A 17,756-nucleotide genomic window follows, 5' to 3' on the forward strand; every position below is an offset into this window, starting at 1 on the left:
TAGTCTTCTGCCTCCCAGATCTCATCCTGCAGCCATAGCACTGCATGATGGGAGATGGCCGTAGCCTTCATCTGTTCCTTCCCAGTTTGGTCATTTGGTAGCTCTTTAGATGTCTCATAGTCCCAGTGTGTGACTCTGTCTCAGAAGATGTGTGCCACAAAAGCCGAGGGCACTGGAAATTATTGGTAACAACCTCTTTTCTGGAACCAGCTTTTTGGCACTAACAAAGGAAGTGTCAGAGTGACAGAAACAGCAGTAAACGTTCCTGTTTAGCATCTGCGGGATGTTGTGTTTGAGATCCATCTCCGAACTCAATCTGAGCTTGAATGGATTTCCTAGCAGCGCACCCTTCTGGTGGGTGAGGGGTAGAACCCTGCTTATTAGTAGGAGTCTCCTATAACTCACAGGGTCTCTTTCCTTTTCTTATATTTTTCACGAAGTTCACAATTCTCAATTCTTGGTTGAAGTTGCAGATTGCAACTTCACTAATATACTTTTTCAACTGCTTTCCCTCATAGCAGTGATCATTTTCTTTTTTTCTATTATTTTGTACTCGTACTGGGGCTTGAATTCAGGCCTAGCCACTGTCGTCCCTTGGCTTACACCCAAAGCTGGTGTTCTACCACTCAAGCCATAGCTCTATTTCCACTTTTTTGGTGGTCATTGGAGATTAGAGTCTCACAGACTTTTCTGCCTGAGCTGATTAGAAATCATGATCCTCAGATTCCAGCCTCTTGAGTAGGTAAGATTACAAGCAGGAGACACCAGCACCTGGATAACTGAGATCATTTTTAATATCCATAAAAGGTTTTATACTTAATAATTACAGCTTCTTCATACTTCCTTGGCCATTATATTAAAAACAAAGATACACAATGTTTATGAATGCCTATTAAAGATGTTTTAGTTACTCATGTTTCTTGGGAAATTAGAAATATTAGAAGAAAGGTATTTGCCTTATAGAAAAACGACACATTTTCACATTAATGGTGTAAAAAAGCTCTCTTTGGCCAGCTGTCTTTATGTGATTGAACTGATTGGAATGCTACATTTGGAGTAAGTGTGCTTTTGCTCTTTGGAGCATTTAAATTTAGGGACTCATACTTGCTCAGCTGGTATTCTCCCACCTGAACCATGCCTCCAACCCTTCTTTTGCTTTTACTAACTGAATTCTTAGAGCTAAAGGTAGTCTTGCTGCCCCTGTGTGTAGTGTGTAGTTTTTCCTTCAATAAGTTAAAATCTAACTATACTTAACCATTTCTTCTTTTTTTTTTTTTTTTGGTTGGTTGTGGGACTTGAACTCCAGGCTTGAGCGTTGTCCCTGAGCTCTTCAGTTCAAGGCTATCACCCTACCCCTTGGGCTTCAGAGCCACTTGCAGTTTTCTGATGGTTAATTGAAAATAAGAGTCTCACAGACTTTAGTTCCTGGGCTAGTTTTGAACCACGATCCTCAGATCTCAGCTTCCTGAGTAGCTGGGATTACAATGGTGTGAGCCACCACAGCTAGCTTATTTAACCGCTTCTGCTTGGTACAGATTAGTTAATAAATACGTTAAACCACTTAACTTTTAGGACATTTAATCAAAGAAAATTTTATTGGAAAAAAAAGTTAGGGATGGGTTGTTTTGCTATCCATTTATGCCATATATCAGGGGGAAAAAACTTTCAACTTAGTTAGGGATAACTTAGTTAAAATATGTCCAGTTTCTGTTCTTGCAGAGTTCCCTTAGAATGATCAGAGTGTGGAACCCTGCTGGTCTTTTCTCTCTGAGAAACATCTTCCTCTCCTTTGTTTTTCATACAGTGGGCCAGATGGAGAATATATCTCCCGGGCAGATCATTGATGAGCCCATCCGTCCAGTCAACATTCCCAGGAAAGAAAAGGATTTCCAAGGAATGCTGGAATACAAGAAGGAGGACGAGCAGAAGCTGGTTAAGAACCTGATTCTTGGCAAGTATTCTCTACACGGCATGAAACCCCCTTCTGTTCCGTGTGTCTATGGCAGGAAAGACTTGGTCACTCAACTTTCTTTTTCCTTTTTAAAAAAGGAAATTTTGTTTTTTTTTCCCAGTCCTTGGGGCTTGAACTCAGAGCCTCGGCACTGTCCCTGAACTTCTTTTGCTTAAGGTTAGCACACTACCACTTGAGTCACAACACCACTTCTCGCTTTTTCCGCTCATGTGCGACTGAGGAACCAGACCCAAGGCTTCATGCATGTTAGGCAAGCACTCTACCACTAAGCCACATTCTCTGCCCCTTGTTTTCATTTTGAAAATGAGAATCTTTCTATATTGGCCAGGCTAGTCTCCAACTGCTAGCCTCATATTATTCTCCCCTCCCTGCATGGACTTCAGGCCTGTGCTACCACACTTGAATAAGGTTGCTTTAGTCATCATTAGTACTGTGCAGTTGTATGTGGTATCATCCTTTAATACTAGAGGATGGGGGACACTTGAGGGAGGGACACTGTTGTCTTTTAGAAGCAGGATGTTGTTATATAATACAAGCTCGCCTTGAACTTGCAATCCTCCTGACTCTGCTTCCTGAGTGCTGGGATTAAAGGATTGAGCCACTAAGCCTGACTAGAGATTTTGTTGTTGTTGTTATGGTGGTTATGGGTTTGGGTTTTTTCATTGCTGGTCTTTCTTTCCACTTTTTTTTTTCCTGCCAGTCCTGGGCTTGAGCTCAGGGTCTAAGCACTGTCCTTGGACTTTCTCAAGGCTAGAGCTCTACCACTTGAGCCTCAGCACCACTTCTGGCTTTTTTTTTCTATGTATGTGCTAGGCAAGCACTCTACCACTAGGCCAAACTCCCAGCCTTCTTTCCACTTTTGTAACAGTCGCTGTGCCTCTGAGCCATGTTCCTTACCTGCTCAGAAAGATTTTGAAAAAGTGCTCATTTTTAAAATTGCTGTGAAAACCAGTAAAATCAAACTCCAGAGAGAGCAGCCTGACTTTGCCAAGGACTTCTTGAAATCCTTCAGAGGGTTCTAACATATAACCACCACCCTAGACCATTTAGGTTCCCGATTTCTGCTTTTCCTTCTTTCCTTAGAAAGATTTATGATGAATTGTGTGGAGGGCAATAGGTCAATAATGGGGAAGAAAGAAAAGAATTAAGGGAGATGTTCCAGTGAATGAAGGGATGGATAGGACAAGTGGGGAGGGAATAAGGAGGATCATAGGAGTTGGGGGGGGCTACTGGCTCCATGAGACCTTTCCTGAGTGATAAATGAAGAGAGGGGGTGAACACATACGAGCCAAAAGCCTCTCCTCAGCTTCTGCATGTCTTTCCTCCCCCCTGGTTCCACGTGACAGTATCGTGATGGGCAATTATGTCTAATTTAGTTTGCCTTGGTTTATGGCATTAAACTTGGTGCTGGGTATGGAGCTGATGTGCTGCAGGTTCAACGTGATCTTTGTTCAGCAAGAACAGGGAGCTGATGGGTAACCCAGAGAAGTGAGGAAAGGTGGGCATAGAGCTGTCTGTCAGCGGTCTCTGGTACAGGGATCTTTGGACAGAGGCCAAAGAAGTAAGGGAACTAGTTGCACTGATAGCTGAGGAAAAAACAGAGAGGCAGAAAAATTGTGGGTGCCAGAGATCCTGGGGTAGAAGCATGCCAGGAATGTTCAGCCAACTACCTATTAGAGGCAACCAAGTTGAGGCTGGGGGTTGGGGGGGACTGCTCAGGTGGGTGGGATGAAGGTGGGAGGGGTCGGGAATCACATGAAACATGGTAAGGATTTCAGAGACTATAGATGCAGGGGTGGAGGGGAGGCTGCTGGAAGGAATCCCAGGACAAATTTATGTTGTTTATTTTTTAATTGCTAATTTTTAGTGTCAATCCTGGAGCTTGAACTCAAAGCTAGCGCTCTACCACTTAAGCCACAGCTCTACTTCTAGTTTTCTAGTGGTTAATTGGAGATAAGAGTCTCACAGACTTTCCTGCCTAGACTAGCTTTGAACCATGATCTTCAGATCTCAGCCTCCTGAGTAGCTAGGATTATAGATGTGAGCCAATGGCACATAGCTACAAATTTTAATTTTATATACACATATGTAAAACCTTCACCCTGTGTCTTCTGCCCGATCACCTGTTAAAATACCCTTTCTTGCATGATTTATCTTGAATGACTGAATGGCTGGTTGACAGCTGTGCATTTCTGTCTTACAAACATATGCCTCACAAAGCTTTGTCTTTCCTTTTGCAGAACTGAAGCCACGGGGTGTAGCAGTCAACTTGATCCCAGGGCTGCCAGCGTACATCTTGTTCATGTGTGTTCGACACGCTGACTACCTGAACGACGACCAGAAAGTGAGGTCATTGCTCACATCCACAATCAATAGCATCAAAAAAGTTTTGAAGGTCAGTTCAGCAGTCTGCAGAGAGGGCCTCATTGTTCCCTAAACTTGAGCGAACTTGCTAGTACTATGGGTGTGTGTGTGTGTGTGTGTGTGTGTGTGTGTAATGCTGGTGTTTAAGATGGCTGCTAGCAATACATGGCTTATTTGTGTAAAAAGGTATCTGATAAAGCATTGAAAGATTTTTTTTTTTCTAACTGGTGCTGGTGGCTCACACCTGTAATTCTATCTACTCTCAGTTTGAAGCCAGTCCAGGCAGAAAACTCCTTAAGACTCTTACTTACTGTTCATTAAAACCAGCGAAAAGCTGAACTGAAGAATTGGCTCAAGTAGTAGAAGGCCAGCTGTAAGTTAGTACAAAGTCCAGCATTCAAGCCCTGATACTGGCAAGTTTTCTTCCCACTTAAAAATACTGATTAAATGATAGGATTCAGTATATTGACTCAATCCAAAATAAAAATAAACCACCCTGAAGATCTTCTTTTAAAAAACAAGACAAGGGCCGGGAGTTTGGCCTAGTGGTTAAAGTGCTTGTCTAGCATGCATGAAGACCCGGGTTCGATTCCTCGGTACCACATACATAGAAAAAAAAAAAAAAAGCTGGAAGTGGCACTAAGGCTCAAGTGGTAGAGCTCTAGCCTTGAGAAAACCCAAGGACAGTGCTCAGGCCCTGAGCTCAGGCCCACGACTGGCAAAAACATAAAAAACAAGACAAGCAACAACAACAAAAAAAGTTTTCAACTTTTCTTCTTGTTTTTCCCAATTTTTTCATGTTCCCAAAATGCTGTTTCCATGTGAGAAGCAACACCCAGATGCTTATGGGAAAAGAATATTTGGAAAAGCCAGCAGCATTATATTACATAACTGAGCAGAAAGCCCCTTGCAGCACAGGTATCACCCAATCCTCTTGTCCCATCCTCCCCTGGCTCCAGGAAAAACAACCAACAGCAAACATCATAGTTAGTTTTAACTCAGTGTCTGTTGAGAAAGTAACAATGTGCTCTTAGTACTTGACCTTCTCATGATGTATTCTGAATGGGAATATTTACAGTGAAGATGAATGCACATGCCCAGTGGACTCTCTCAAATCTAAAATGTCTTTTTATGAACCTAAAAAACTATGCAAAAGATAAACATAACATAAACTTCACCATTTGAGCTTTTTTTTTTAAGTGTAGACTTGTATGCCTGAAGTGTATCTGCAGTGTTACACAGCCGTCACCACCTCCTCCTGTAGAACTGCCTCATCCTCCTTACCTAACACTCTGCACTCCGAGGCCTCCCTCCTCTAGGCCCTCCTGTCCTCCAAGCCCTGCCATGAACATCTGACATATGCCAACTCTCAGTGGCTACTGGACAATTTCCTGTGTGGTTACTTTCCACTGTGATTATTCAAGGAAGGGTTGGGGTTTTTGTTTTGTTTTTTTTTTTTTGAGACAAGGTCTTATTAGACCAGACCGGGCTAGAACTCAACAATCATTCTACCTTAGTCTCCCAAGTACTAGCACTGTAGATAGGCATTACCAAACCCCTGTGCTTAAATACCTTTTATTCTGAAGTAACAACAATTGTCTCATTTTAATGGGGACTCCATGTGTAAAGAAAACATCAATAATGAAGCTGGGAGTTTGGCCTAATGGTAGAGTGCTTGCCTAGTATGCACGACGACGGGTTCGATTCCTTGGTACCACATACACAGAAACAAGCCGGAAGTGGTGCTGAGGCTCAAATGGCAGAGCTCTAGTCTTGAGAAAGTCCAAGGACAGTGCTCAGGCTCTGAGCTGAAGCCCAGGACTGACAAAAAAAAAAAAGAAAGAAAAAGAAAAGAAAACATCAATACTCAGCCCTGAGAAACTCTCCCTGTGCCTCAGGCATAGTTGTCCCTCCCCTCCCACCATGGCCTAATAAGGAGACCTTCCCCCCAATATGTCCCCTACTACCCCTTCCTGCCCAGGACAGAGTAGTTCCACACACCACCCATCTCTAGTTCCCAGCTCAGAAATGTTATCTTGTGGATATTTTTAATCCAAGCTGGGTTTCAGTGTTTCAAATTCTTTGTCATAGTGTTTCTTACAAAACATGTGATTCTATGTATGCTCTTAATTCTTTCCGATTCCCTTCCTCAGCCCCAGGGGAAGTAAGTTTGAGTCAGCTGTGGATTAAACTTTTTCGACATGAAGAGGCAAATAGCGTGGAAAAATGGAAAAACTTAAACCCCTCTGTGTTTCTCTGTGTCTATCCTTCTGTTTCTGTGTCCCTCTCCCTCCCCCCGCCCCAACCCCCTCTCACTTTTCCTCTCCTTTCTCATTTGAATTCAGAGCAACCACTTGGGGACATGGTCCCAGCATGGGTTTTGTTTATTTGGTTGGTTTGTTTGTTGCTGGGGCTGGGTTCTGGCCCTGAGACTCCGGTGCTCAAGGCTGGTACTCTACCACTTGAGCCAATATCACTTCCAGCCTTTTTTGAGCAGTTTAATGGAAATAGGAATCTCATAGACTTCTCTGTCCAGGCTGGACTTGAACCCCAGCCCTCACATCTCAGCCTGCTGACTACGAGCTATTTTTTTTTCCAGTCCTCGGCCTTGAGCTCAGGGCCTGAGCACTGTCCTTGGGCTTTCTCAAGGCTAGAACTCTACCACCTGAGCCACAGCACCACTTCTGGCTTTTTTCTATGTATGTGGTACTGAGGAATCAAACCCAGGTCTTTGTGCATGCTAGGCAAACTCCACTAGGCCAAACTCCCCAGCTATTTCTTTTCTTTAGGTTGTTTTTCAGACAATAAAGGGGGCTCCAGACCCAGATCCTTGTACCTATGGCCTCTCACCCACTCAGGACTGCAGACATGTGCATACCCCACACCCAGCCTTTGATTGAGATGAGATCTTGACTTTTTACCGAGGTTGGCTTCAAAGTGCATTCCTCCCAATCTCCTTCCATGTAACTAGGGTTTCTGGTGTGAGCTTCCATGCCCAGCTCATTGGAACACTTTTCTATTGGCAAGAAAAGTAGCAAAGAGCCTGTGAAACTGATGGTGAAATTCTGCAAGATAGGATGATGTAAGACTGCAATGTGATTTTTAAAAATAGCTTACAATGGTAATGGAAAGAAATGAATCTTTTGATGTCTGTTGCATTTGGGTTTTCTTCTTCCCTTCCAGGTTGTTATTTCTCTAAGGAAAAGGCAAATTTAGACTTTTTCTCTCTTTCAGAAAAGAGGTGATGATTTTGAAACTGTCTCCTTCTGGCTCTCTAACACATGCCGGTTTTTGCACTGTTTGAAGCAGTACAGTGGAGAAGAGGTGAGAAGCCTTGATTATAAAAGCAGCAAGCTGTCCTTTCCCTGGCCTTTATGTGAAGAATGGTAAATATGTGACTGTGTTGCTTTCACAGCCCAAGTTCAGAGTCAGAGGCAGCCTGGAAATTCAGATCTTTGTTTGGCATTGGTTATCTACCAGCAAATTCACAAATAATTAGTTTTTTCCCATATATTAATGTATCAGTCACTGAATACTTACCAGAAATGTAAAATTGGTGTCAATTTGTAGTCTGTCTAGAAACCAATATTGGAATATTGAACCATTGCAGAAATTAATCAGTTTTGACTCACCACAGCACATTAAAAATGATCGAGCTTAAGATATAATCAAGAACATGCATCTCTTGATATGTTCAAAAACATCTATAACATTTGTCTGTGGTGATATGTTCATTGGTTGGTTGTTTAGTAGACTTCACTCAACACTTTAAACCATGTAAACAATTATTAAGGACTGCTTAGTATGTATCTGGCAGCATTTATGATATATTAGGTTATTTAATTTTCACTATATCTTCAGGAAATATGAATAAACTTCAGTTTATAGAAACTGAAGTTCATTGGGGTTCATGGATTTGTCCCAGTCCTCCCAGCCTCTCTTGATCTACCATCTCAACAAGCCTGGGGTCCTCACCCACTGGCCTCCATGCTCCCTCCCTCCCCTCCCCATCCTTTGCCAAGAGGCTGGGCAGAGAAGCTGCTCAGTATCCCTGTGACACAGAAGTCACAGAGACCGTCCTGATAAAGATACTGAAGTACAAGTGTGAATTCCACCAGCCCCTCAATTTAGGACTGGAAGCAGGTGCAGAGTCCACTAAGCAGGCCATGGTTTTACTGGGTGTGTTTCAAAGCAAAATGACTGCAAAAAAAAGTACCTGCCTGTCCATAGAAATGCCACCAGAAGATCTGTCCTAAGCTCTGACTGAAGGGCATGCTGTGGGTCCCATGAAACATTAAAAAAAGAATTGCTCTTTTAGTTACCAGGCTATTCAACAGCACACCTGCCCCTCTGGGTATAGTGATTATGAATAGCACTCATGCTGAACGGGCTGATGTTACGAGGGTAGTGCTTGAGAGCATCCTTTTGGCAGGAAACCTGCTCTCGAATGAATTAAACACTCATTGTTTTTCTTAAGTTAGTCTCCCAATTTGTTTCGTCCATATTGTGATGGGAAAGGCTTAAATCTAGGTTGTTAGGTGCATGTGTGAAGTGATAGCTAGTAAGAAATGCTAACTTAAACCAATTTTAAAATTAAGGGGGGAAAAGTGAGTAAGAAGTGCTAATGTAAACTAATAAAATAAGGGGGGAACAAGTAAAAAGTGCTAATAAAAATGATTTTAAAAGAAAAAAGCAAGTAAATAGAAAAGAGAGATGATAGGAGCAAATACACCAGCAGCATGTGGGAGTGATTTTCATGTCATGGGTGGGGTGGAGCTGAGTGGGATGAGGACAGATCCTGGGTGGAAAGTAATAGGAACATGAAGATGCTCAGAAAGCTGGCGTTTGTGAAACCAGGTAGAAGTGACTCCTGTGTATCATTATGTTCACTTTGCAACTCCAGGGTTTCATGAAGCATAACACCTCTCGCCAGAACGAACACTGCCTCACCAATTTTGACCTGGCTGAGTATCGGCAAGTGCTGAGTGACTTGGCCATTCAGATTTACCAACAGTTGGTGCGGGTGTTAGAGAATATCCTTCAGCCAATGATCGGTAAGGCGGGCACAGTGGGGAATTCCACAGCCTGTCCATCTCATGTACCCGCCTGTGAATGGATGGACTGCAGCGATGTCCTGGGGTATATTTTCATAGACTAGAAAATAGTAAGGTACAGGCTGAAAATCAGCTGAGTAACCTCTGAATCCCAACCATGGCTGCCTGTCCACTCATTAATGCCTCTCTCTTAAGATCAGATTATGTCTGGTACACTGCAGAGGACACTATTCCTGGCCCAGTTTTCAAAAGCACATTAAACTCTGAACGAGCTCACGACTCTCCAGGGCTTCCCAGGGGCCGATCTGAAACCCAGAGTCTGGAGAGCACTTACACGCTACCTTATAGTCTATGGTGAGTTGGCAGGAAGTGCCATGCCAACAAGAACCAGTGTGTCTCAGACACTCCATGCTGAAAATGTTACAGGCCATCTGACTGGAGGTAATGGCTTCTCACTGGCTGAGTACCTGAGGTGTGAGTTTGTATTTAGGTAGCTTCAGCTAGGTATGTGGTTAGTTGCATGGACCTCTGCTTACTGCAGTGTTCATTCATGTAGTGGACCAGCTCTATTCCTTTGGAAGGTGCAGCATCAGTGAATAGCAGTTAGGGGCCTTGTACAAAATATAGGCTGCTAATGTTGCTGGTGGGAAATGGTAATTTTTTTTCCAGGTTACCAGGCATCATTACCTTCAGGCAGATTATTAACTTCCCACACGTTTCCACATTTCTACTTCTTCACTTCACCTAGGAAAGGCTCAGAGGGTTCAATTCTTCATGGACTCACAGTTTGACCATCTAGAGGCATAAAAAGCTAAGGAGCCATTTGTGATGGCTGTGATTTGTCCACTTGTCCCCTAAAAGGCCATGAATTGAAAGCAGTCAGTCATCTAAAACACAGGTGGTACCACAGAAGCCAAGGGCAGCTTCAGCTCATCTTCCTTCTACCTTAGTCTGTTTTTATTGACTGAACAAGAAGTAGACCAATAAACCACCTCCATCTCTCAGTTACTTAAGAGCAAGAATTATCAAAGCTTTGGAGTCAGTACAGGGTTAGTAGGAACTGATTTTAGCACAAGGACCTATTAAGGTGAGCCAGACTTGTTCCTTGCTTTAGAAGGGCTCCAGGCAAGGAGAGGACACCTCAGAAAGTTTCTTTACTTTTCTTTCTATGTGTGTGCTGGTACTGGGGCATGGACTCAGGCCCTGGGCACTGTCCCTTACCTTTTTCACATAATGTTGGCTCTGTAATACTTGGCCAGTTTTCCACTTGCAGCACTGTAAGGGATTAATTGGAGATAACAGTCTTGTGGACTTTCCTGCCCAGGCTGGCTTCCAACAACAAACCTCACATCTCAGTTCTCCTCAGTAATTAGAATTATAGACATGAGCTACCAGCACCGAGATCAGAAGCTTTCTAAGGGAAACAGAAGCCAAGTACTATAAAGGGCTATTGTTGCCACAGTTGAGCAGACTCCCCTGGGAAACTAAGGCAAGCCCCAAATCTAACTGCTGTGGGACTGAGGGAAGCCTAAAACTCTAACTCTGTGTGCGTGTGTGTGTGTGTGTGTGTGTGCGCGCGCGCACGTGTGTGCGCGCACGCGTGCGTGTTATGCATATCTCCAGATCTTTTCTAACCCTTGAAATCCTCCCACAGTATCAGGCATGCTGGAGCACGAGACGATTCAGGGCGTGTCTGGGGTGAAGCCCACAGGCCTCAGGAAGCGAACCTCCAGCATCGCTGACGAAGGCACTTACACACTGGACTCCATACTCCGGCAGCTCAACTCCTTCCACTCGGTCATGTGCCAGCACGGCATGGACCCAGAGCTCATCAAGCAGGTGGCCAAGCAGATGTTCTACATCGTGGGGGCCGTCACCCTGAACAACCTCCTTCTGCGCAAGGACATGTGCTCCTGGAGTAAAGGCATGCAGATCAGGTGAGCCAGAGCAGCCCCTCGTCACTGCCCACGTAGGCTGCCAGGGATCTAGAGTTCCGAGCAGCAAGGAAGAGCTGTGGTGGAGCCACACTTCCCACTGCTGGTGGGTGGGGCCCGGTCAACAGATTCTTCCCACTGTGACAGGAAGCAGTGCAACCCTGCGAAACCAATTTGTTGGAAGGGATGAAGAGATGACATAAAAATGTACAGGGCCTGGCTACTTTCTCTCCTGTCATGTATTTTTCCATCATGCAATAAGAAAAATTTACATTATAATGAATTCTGGTGCCATGTTGCTGTTAGAAGGCAAATTGAGATGCTGGCAGCTCATGCCTATAATCCTAGCTACTCCTAAGACTGAGATGTGAGAATTGTGGTTCAAAGTCAACCTGGACAGAAAGGTTCATGAGATGCTTATCTCCAGTTAGCGACCAAAAAGCCAGAAGTAGAAGTGTGGCTCAAATGGTAGAGCATCAGCCTTAAGCAAACTAGCTAAAGAAGAGCACCCATGCCCTGAGTTCAAGACTCAGTACTGGGACAAAAAAAAAAAGAAAAGAAGCTTGAACATGATGCATATGATAGGGGATCTGGCTGGTAGTTTGCCTTAAGGAAAAGAGAGTACCTGAGAATAATTGACTGACACCCTGCAAAAGGAAGCCATCTTGTAAGAGAGGCAGGAAAGTAATTCTGGTCAGCCATCCAATGAGGACAGAACCACACTGCATATTCTATTTTGTGCATTAGCAAATTTCATAACTTTCCCTGTGATGACTCTGTTCCATTTTCTGTTTGAGACAATTATCTTTTCTTGTCATTTAATCTTACATAATAATGATTCCAAACCTCATTCTGATAATGCTGAATTTTAAAGCACTGCTGATTAGATGTAAGAAAATTGAACAAAAATATTGCCTGTCACTTTAATTGACAAGGCCAAACACACACAATTAAAGACATTTATGACAGCGCTCAGTAAATTTACATTTTTCTCTCTTGTTCTATCTCCTCTCTCTGTTTTTTTCTCCCTATGGCGTAGGTACAATGTCAGTCAACTGGAGGAATGGTTACGTGACAAGAATCTGATGAACAGCGGGGCCAAAGAGACCCTTGAACCTCTCATTCAGGCTGCCCAGCTTCTGCAAGTGAAGAAGAAAACGGATGACGACGCAGAAGCCATCTGCTCCATGTGTAATGCTCTCACTACTGCCCAGGTACAGCAGCTTCCCGGGCAGAGGGTGGACCCCTCCAGACAGCATATTACTGCCCTTGCCTCTGTGCTGACTTCACCCACACAGATCTGGAAAGGAGATACTTCTAGTCACCTTTCAGCCAATACCAACTGTGTATACAATCATCTGCAATAATGTTCCGAACAGGCCCAGCCTGAGCCTGGGATACAATGCAGAACAAAACTAACTCCCTATCCTCATGGAGCTTAGACTCCATAAAATTGTCTTCCATACTGTTTTTTTTTTTATTTATTGTATATTTTTTTATTGTAATTAGTAAAAGGGTTACATGATATTTGCCAGATAGAAGGTGCATTAATTCACATACATTGATACCCTTTCACATGTCTTGGTACCCATTACCCTCCCCCCCACACCCCCCATCCATACTGTTTGATATGTAAATTTTTATTTTATTTTATTTTTTTGGTCAGTCATGGGGCTTGAACTCTGGGCCTGGGCTCTGTCCCTGAGCTCTTCAGCTTAAAGCTACCATCCAGTCCCTTGAGCCACAATGCTACTTCCAGTTTTCTAATGGTTAATTGGAGATAAGAGTCTCACAGACTTTTCTGCCCAGGCTGGCTTTGAACCGCAATCCTCAAATCTCAGCCTCCTGAGTAGCTAGGATTACAGGTGTGAACCACCATGCCTGGCTAAGTAAATAATTTTTTACCTTTCTTTCCAGTGTGTGTGTGTGTGTGTATGTGTGTGTGTGTGTGTGTGTGTGTGTGTGTGTGTGTGTGTGTGTGTCAGTCCTGGGGCTTGAACTCAAGGCCCAGGTGCTATCGTTGAACTTTTTTGTTCAAGGCTAGCACTCTATCACTTAAGCCATATTTTTACTTCTAGCTAAGAGTCTAACAGGCTGGCTTTGAACCAAGATCCTCAGATTTTTTTTTTTTTTTTTTTGGCCAGTCCTGGGCTTGAGCTCAGGGCCTGAGCACTCACTGTCCTTGGACTTTCTCAAGGCCAGAGCTCTACCCTTGAGCCTCAGCACCACTTCCAGCTTTTTTCTATGTATGTGGTACCGAGGAATTGAACCCGTGTCTTTGTGCATGCTAGGCAAGCACTCTACCACTAGGTCAAACTCCCAGTCCCGATCCTCAGATTTTTTTGAACAGCCAGAATTACAATCATGAGCCACCAAGCTCAGCTCAGTGTGTTTTCTAATATGCAAAACAAAACAAACTTGAATCCTTTTATGTCTTTCAGATTGTCAAAGTGTTGAATTTGTACACTCCAGTTAATGAGTTTGAAGAAAGAGTCTCTGTATCATTCATTCGTACTATACAGGTAAAAGTGGTTTATTTTTCTTTTGATTCATTAACAACCTTTTAAGTGGAACTTTTACAATATTATTGAATGATAATATATTTTTCTTTTATTGTATCTTTGCTTCAAGGTAGGTGCTCTGCCAATCTTTCATCATCTTATTTCTTTTGGATAATAGTTCATCAGTCGAATCAAAGAGATCTTAAAACAAACAAACTTGTTTCATGAGAAAAATAATAGAAAGAATTGATAGGAATTTTGACAGCCCCCCCCAAAAAGCATCACAGATTCAAAACACTGATGTCTATTTATCTTTTTGCTTCATCTTCTCAGGTGCGCTTACGAGACAGGAAGGACTCTCCTCAACTGCTCATGGATGCTAAGCACATCTTTCCTGTTACCTTTCCTTTTAACCCATCTTCCCTTGCCCTAGAAACCATCCAGATCCCAGCCAGCCTGGGCCTGGGCTTCATCTCAAGGGTCTGAAAGCTGTGTCCAGGTGGACAGCGACAAGACATCTCTTAATGTCTGGACTTGAACCATTTTATTTTTGTTTGTTTCCCCAGTGAGCTACTGAAAAAAAATACATTTTTAAAGAGAAGTACTGATTATCTCTCAAACAAGAAATTATTTAACTGGAACTCCCCCTAGACTGCTTCTGTCACTTGAAAGAAAAGAGGCTTTTTTGTGTGTGCTGTGTTCTCTTACTAGGCATCCCTCATCCCTCATCCCTCATCATTCAGTTTTGTATCCTGAATTTACTGCATCTGAATGAGGGAAGGAAGATAGGGAAGAAAGGAGAGAAAAAAATACGTTGCCAGTTGGCAGCATTTATTTTCCACTGTGTTTAAAGTGGTATGACAAATGTAAATTCCATATATATGAACTCTTACTAGGAAGCTACGTAGTAGTAAGCCCAGTCTCCTCTGAGCTGAAGAGGAGAGCTAACAGCAGAGTTACCACTGAGTGTACACCATTAGCAGTCAAGGGAGCAATCATGTTTGATCTGGTCAAACTGGATCGAAGAAATAAACTGGCAATAGGTGGACTCAGTCAAGTAACTTTCACTATGATAGACAGACAGTGGAAGAATATTGGTTTGCTATAGCATAGATGTCTGTCCACTTGTACTGTAGCTTACAGAGCATCTTTAACAGGCTGCTACTAATTAACATGTAAATGGTCTTTCTAGGGAGCACTATAACAATATGCTTTTATTGACTCGTTTACAATTCAATGAGATCAGTTTTAACTGGATTATATGCAAATATCTATACACTCACCTGCACAAGTAGCTGAAATGCTTGACACATAGGGATAGGATTAGATGAAGTGGCTGTTGTTGACATCATTATTTATTCAACATGTGTTACATTGTTCATTGTCCCTGGGTGGATATGGCATCAGGGTATGGTGTTCTATAAAGTGACTTAAATCTTTTTGTTCCCAGACTTCGATACCTTCAGCCTTGCCAGGTTTTCTTTCTGCTTCATTTATTAAGAAATGAATTTCAGTCACTGTCTAGAAAGGATTATCAGATTATTCATGAGTCAGGTCTCAAAACTTTGATTATCATATTATGCAAAAACGTATATAAGAAATATTTAGTTAAAATTCAGGTTTTTGAGGCTTTACAACTTCTAGAAATGTTCTCAGATGCCACTAGATACTTTAATTTTTTTAAAAAAGCATCATGCTAGAAATACCTTAGGAAGAATTAGAAATATAATATTGTGGAATTTTACAGAGGATTTGGATCAGTAAGACCCAGATTCTGTAAGTCTTCATTCTGAAATTCTAACTTAAACCTATTCATTTTTTTTCCTAGAAAACTTACACAAGAAATCTTTCAGGATGTGTAAAACCTTAGCTTTCAGTAGATACTGATTTTAATTACAATCATAGATTTATATAATTTAACTCATAGAGGGTCTATCAAAGTGACATATCTTCTTAAAATATGTGCAATATTATTTATGGAAGTCAAACAGGTTCAAATCAGTGATAAGTATTGTTATTAAAAGAGGAATACTGTCTGTTATCTTATTTGAGCCTCAGTTTCCTTGTTTACAAAATGAGAGTTGAACAACTTGATCCTTTCCTTCTTTTTTTGGGGGGGGGGGTGGTTAATGCTGGTACTAAGGCTTGAATCCAGGGCCTGAGCACGCTGTCCCTTAGCTTTCTTGCTCAAGGCTGGTGCTCCACCGCCTGAGCCACACCTCTACTTTCAGCTGTGTGTGTGTGTGTGTGTGTGTGTGTGTGTGTGTGTGTGTGTGTGTGTGATTAGAGATTTTCTCGCCCAGCTAGGCTTCAGATTACAATCCTCAGATCTTAGCCTCCTGAGTAGCTAGGAATACAGGCGTGAGCCACCAGTGTCCAGCTTGGACCCCTTGATTCTTAACGCCTGTCCTATGTCTAAAATTTTCTCTTCTCAACTCTTGGCTCCCAGAGAAAAAGACTTCGCTATTTTACCCTTTGTTGGGAAGACTAGTATGGAAAGCATATCAGTTCATTTTATTACCTAATAGAACATAAACCCCAAAATTATGTAGCTACCACTTTTCTTGAATGTATATGATTGATGCACATGCTTTTAGAAAGTCTTACTGTACCTATATTATTTGAAAATGGATTAGTTTGAGTAATTTTTCTTATGTCATGTACTGCTTTATTGTTTTGGTGGAATTTTTTGTTTTTCTCCAGTGCTGGGGACCAAACCCAGGAGGACCTCATGTATGCTAGGCATATGTTCTGCTTGCACTGTATCCCTAGCTATATATTCTGTTGTAATACTTTTCCTTATTTGTAGGATCGCCTCAAAACACTAATGCAACCACATTCTCTTAGTTTTCTCCAGTGGCTCAGCATGGCTTCCAAGAGTAGTTAATGCTTAAAAACCTTTCCATTGCTACTGAGTATCCCAGAGTCTCACCACATCCACAGGACATCGGTAGTGTGTTGCTAAGAAAATAAACCCAGGGTGTAGACTGACCTCCACAGTCTAGGGTAGCATGCCTCCCAGACACCCTGGAAAATGTCCAGTCTTGAGAATCACACTACAGCACCCACTGTCACCACAGTTCTTGTTCTTACTCTGGACCCATGTCTGAACATTTCTGGGTTCTGAAACTTTCCTTCCATCTTTCTGCTTTACCCTAGCCAGAGCTCCCATGCCCCCCCATCCCTTTTCACCTGATCCAGTATGACACCACACAGTTCCTGCTACTCCAGGGGTCTGGCTCTCTCTAAGGCCTCCCCAGAACCCTAGATGGGATCTGGATTCACGTCTCTGGTTTGCCCTTCCAAGAATAACTTTCCAGCAGGGAGCCTCAGAACCTGGTAAATGAATATGGGAGCTATTCTGTTGACATTCCACCAATATTCTGCCAAATGAGTATCCTTGGCTAGTTTGGGGACTTCCTTCTCTCTTGCCCTCTGTCACCTTCTTTGAACCTCGGCCTAATCTTGTGCTCAGCTCCCATTGGCTTGCCTTCAGTGTAGGGGCTTGCCTGCAGTGTGTGCACTGAAGATTATGGAGGATGTTTGGTCTCCATTGCCAGTTACCCATTGGCTGCCTGGGAACTTTTCTTCCAGCCAATCTTTGCAAAGTCCTTACTGCTCTCACTTCTCAGTATACTTTTTAACTTTAATTAGATTTTTCATAATTTCTCTATGGCATACACTTTGAATTCAAAAGAAGAGATCTTGGAAGCAGTTATTCCCCTCCCCTCTCTCTCACGTTTGAACTTGAACTCAGTGCCTCTTGTTCTGATTTGTCTTGCTTGCTGATAAGCTGGCGCTCTACCATTTGAGCTACCCCTTCAGTCAGGCATTTTTGCTAGTTAATTGAAGATAGAATGTCTCAGACTTTTCTGCCTCAGCTGGCTTCCAACCATGACCTTCATATCTCGGTCTCCTGAGTACCTAGGAA

At 42.8% G+C, this 17,756-nt stretch overlaps 1 protein-coding gene across 4 annotated transcripts in view; it reads left to right on the top strand.

Moving 5' to 3' along the window:
- The window catches only part of Myo5a (myosin VA), a 110,350-nt gene extending 92,628 nt beyond the window's left edge, over window positions 1-17,722 (top strand). For all 4 annotated transcript variants that reach the window (XM_090358392.1, XM_090358393.1, XM_090358394.1 and 1 more), the window contains 8 exons: window positions 1,805-1,951; window positions 4,213-4,367; window positions 7,571-7,660; window positions 9,240-9,390; window positions 11,045-11,327; window positions 12,364-12,538; window positions 13,766-13,846; window positions 14,159-17,722. In XM_090358392.1, coding sequence (XP_090214518.1) covers window positions 1,805-1,951; window positions 4,213-4,367; window positions 7,571-7,660; window positions 9,240-9,390; window positions 11,045-11,327; window positions 12,364-12,538; window positions 13,766-13,846; window positions 14,159-14,311 — 1,235 coding nt within the window. In that variant the 3' untranslated portion in view covers window positions 14,312-17,722. The remainder of the gene's footprint in view (window positions 1-1,804; window positions 1,952-4,212; window positions 4,368-7,570; window positions 7,661-9,239; window positions 9,391-11,044; window positions 11,328-12,363; window positions 12,539-13,765; window positions 13,847-14,158) is intronic.
- Window positions 17,723-17,756: the final 34 nt, after the last annotated feature.

The sequence above is a fragment of the Megascapheus bottae genome, chromosome 25 (genome assembly GCF_031878675.1).
Source record: "Megascapheus bottae isolate mThoBot1 chromosome 25, mThoBot2.hap1, whole genome shotgun sequence".
In the NCBI taxonomy this organism is placed as follows: Eukaryota; Metazoa; Chordata; class Mammalia; order Rodentia; family Geomyidae; genus Megascapheus; species Megascapheus bottae.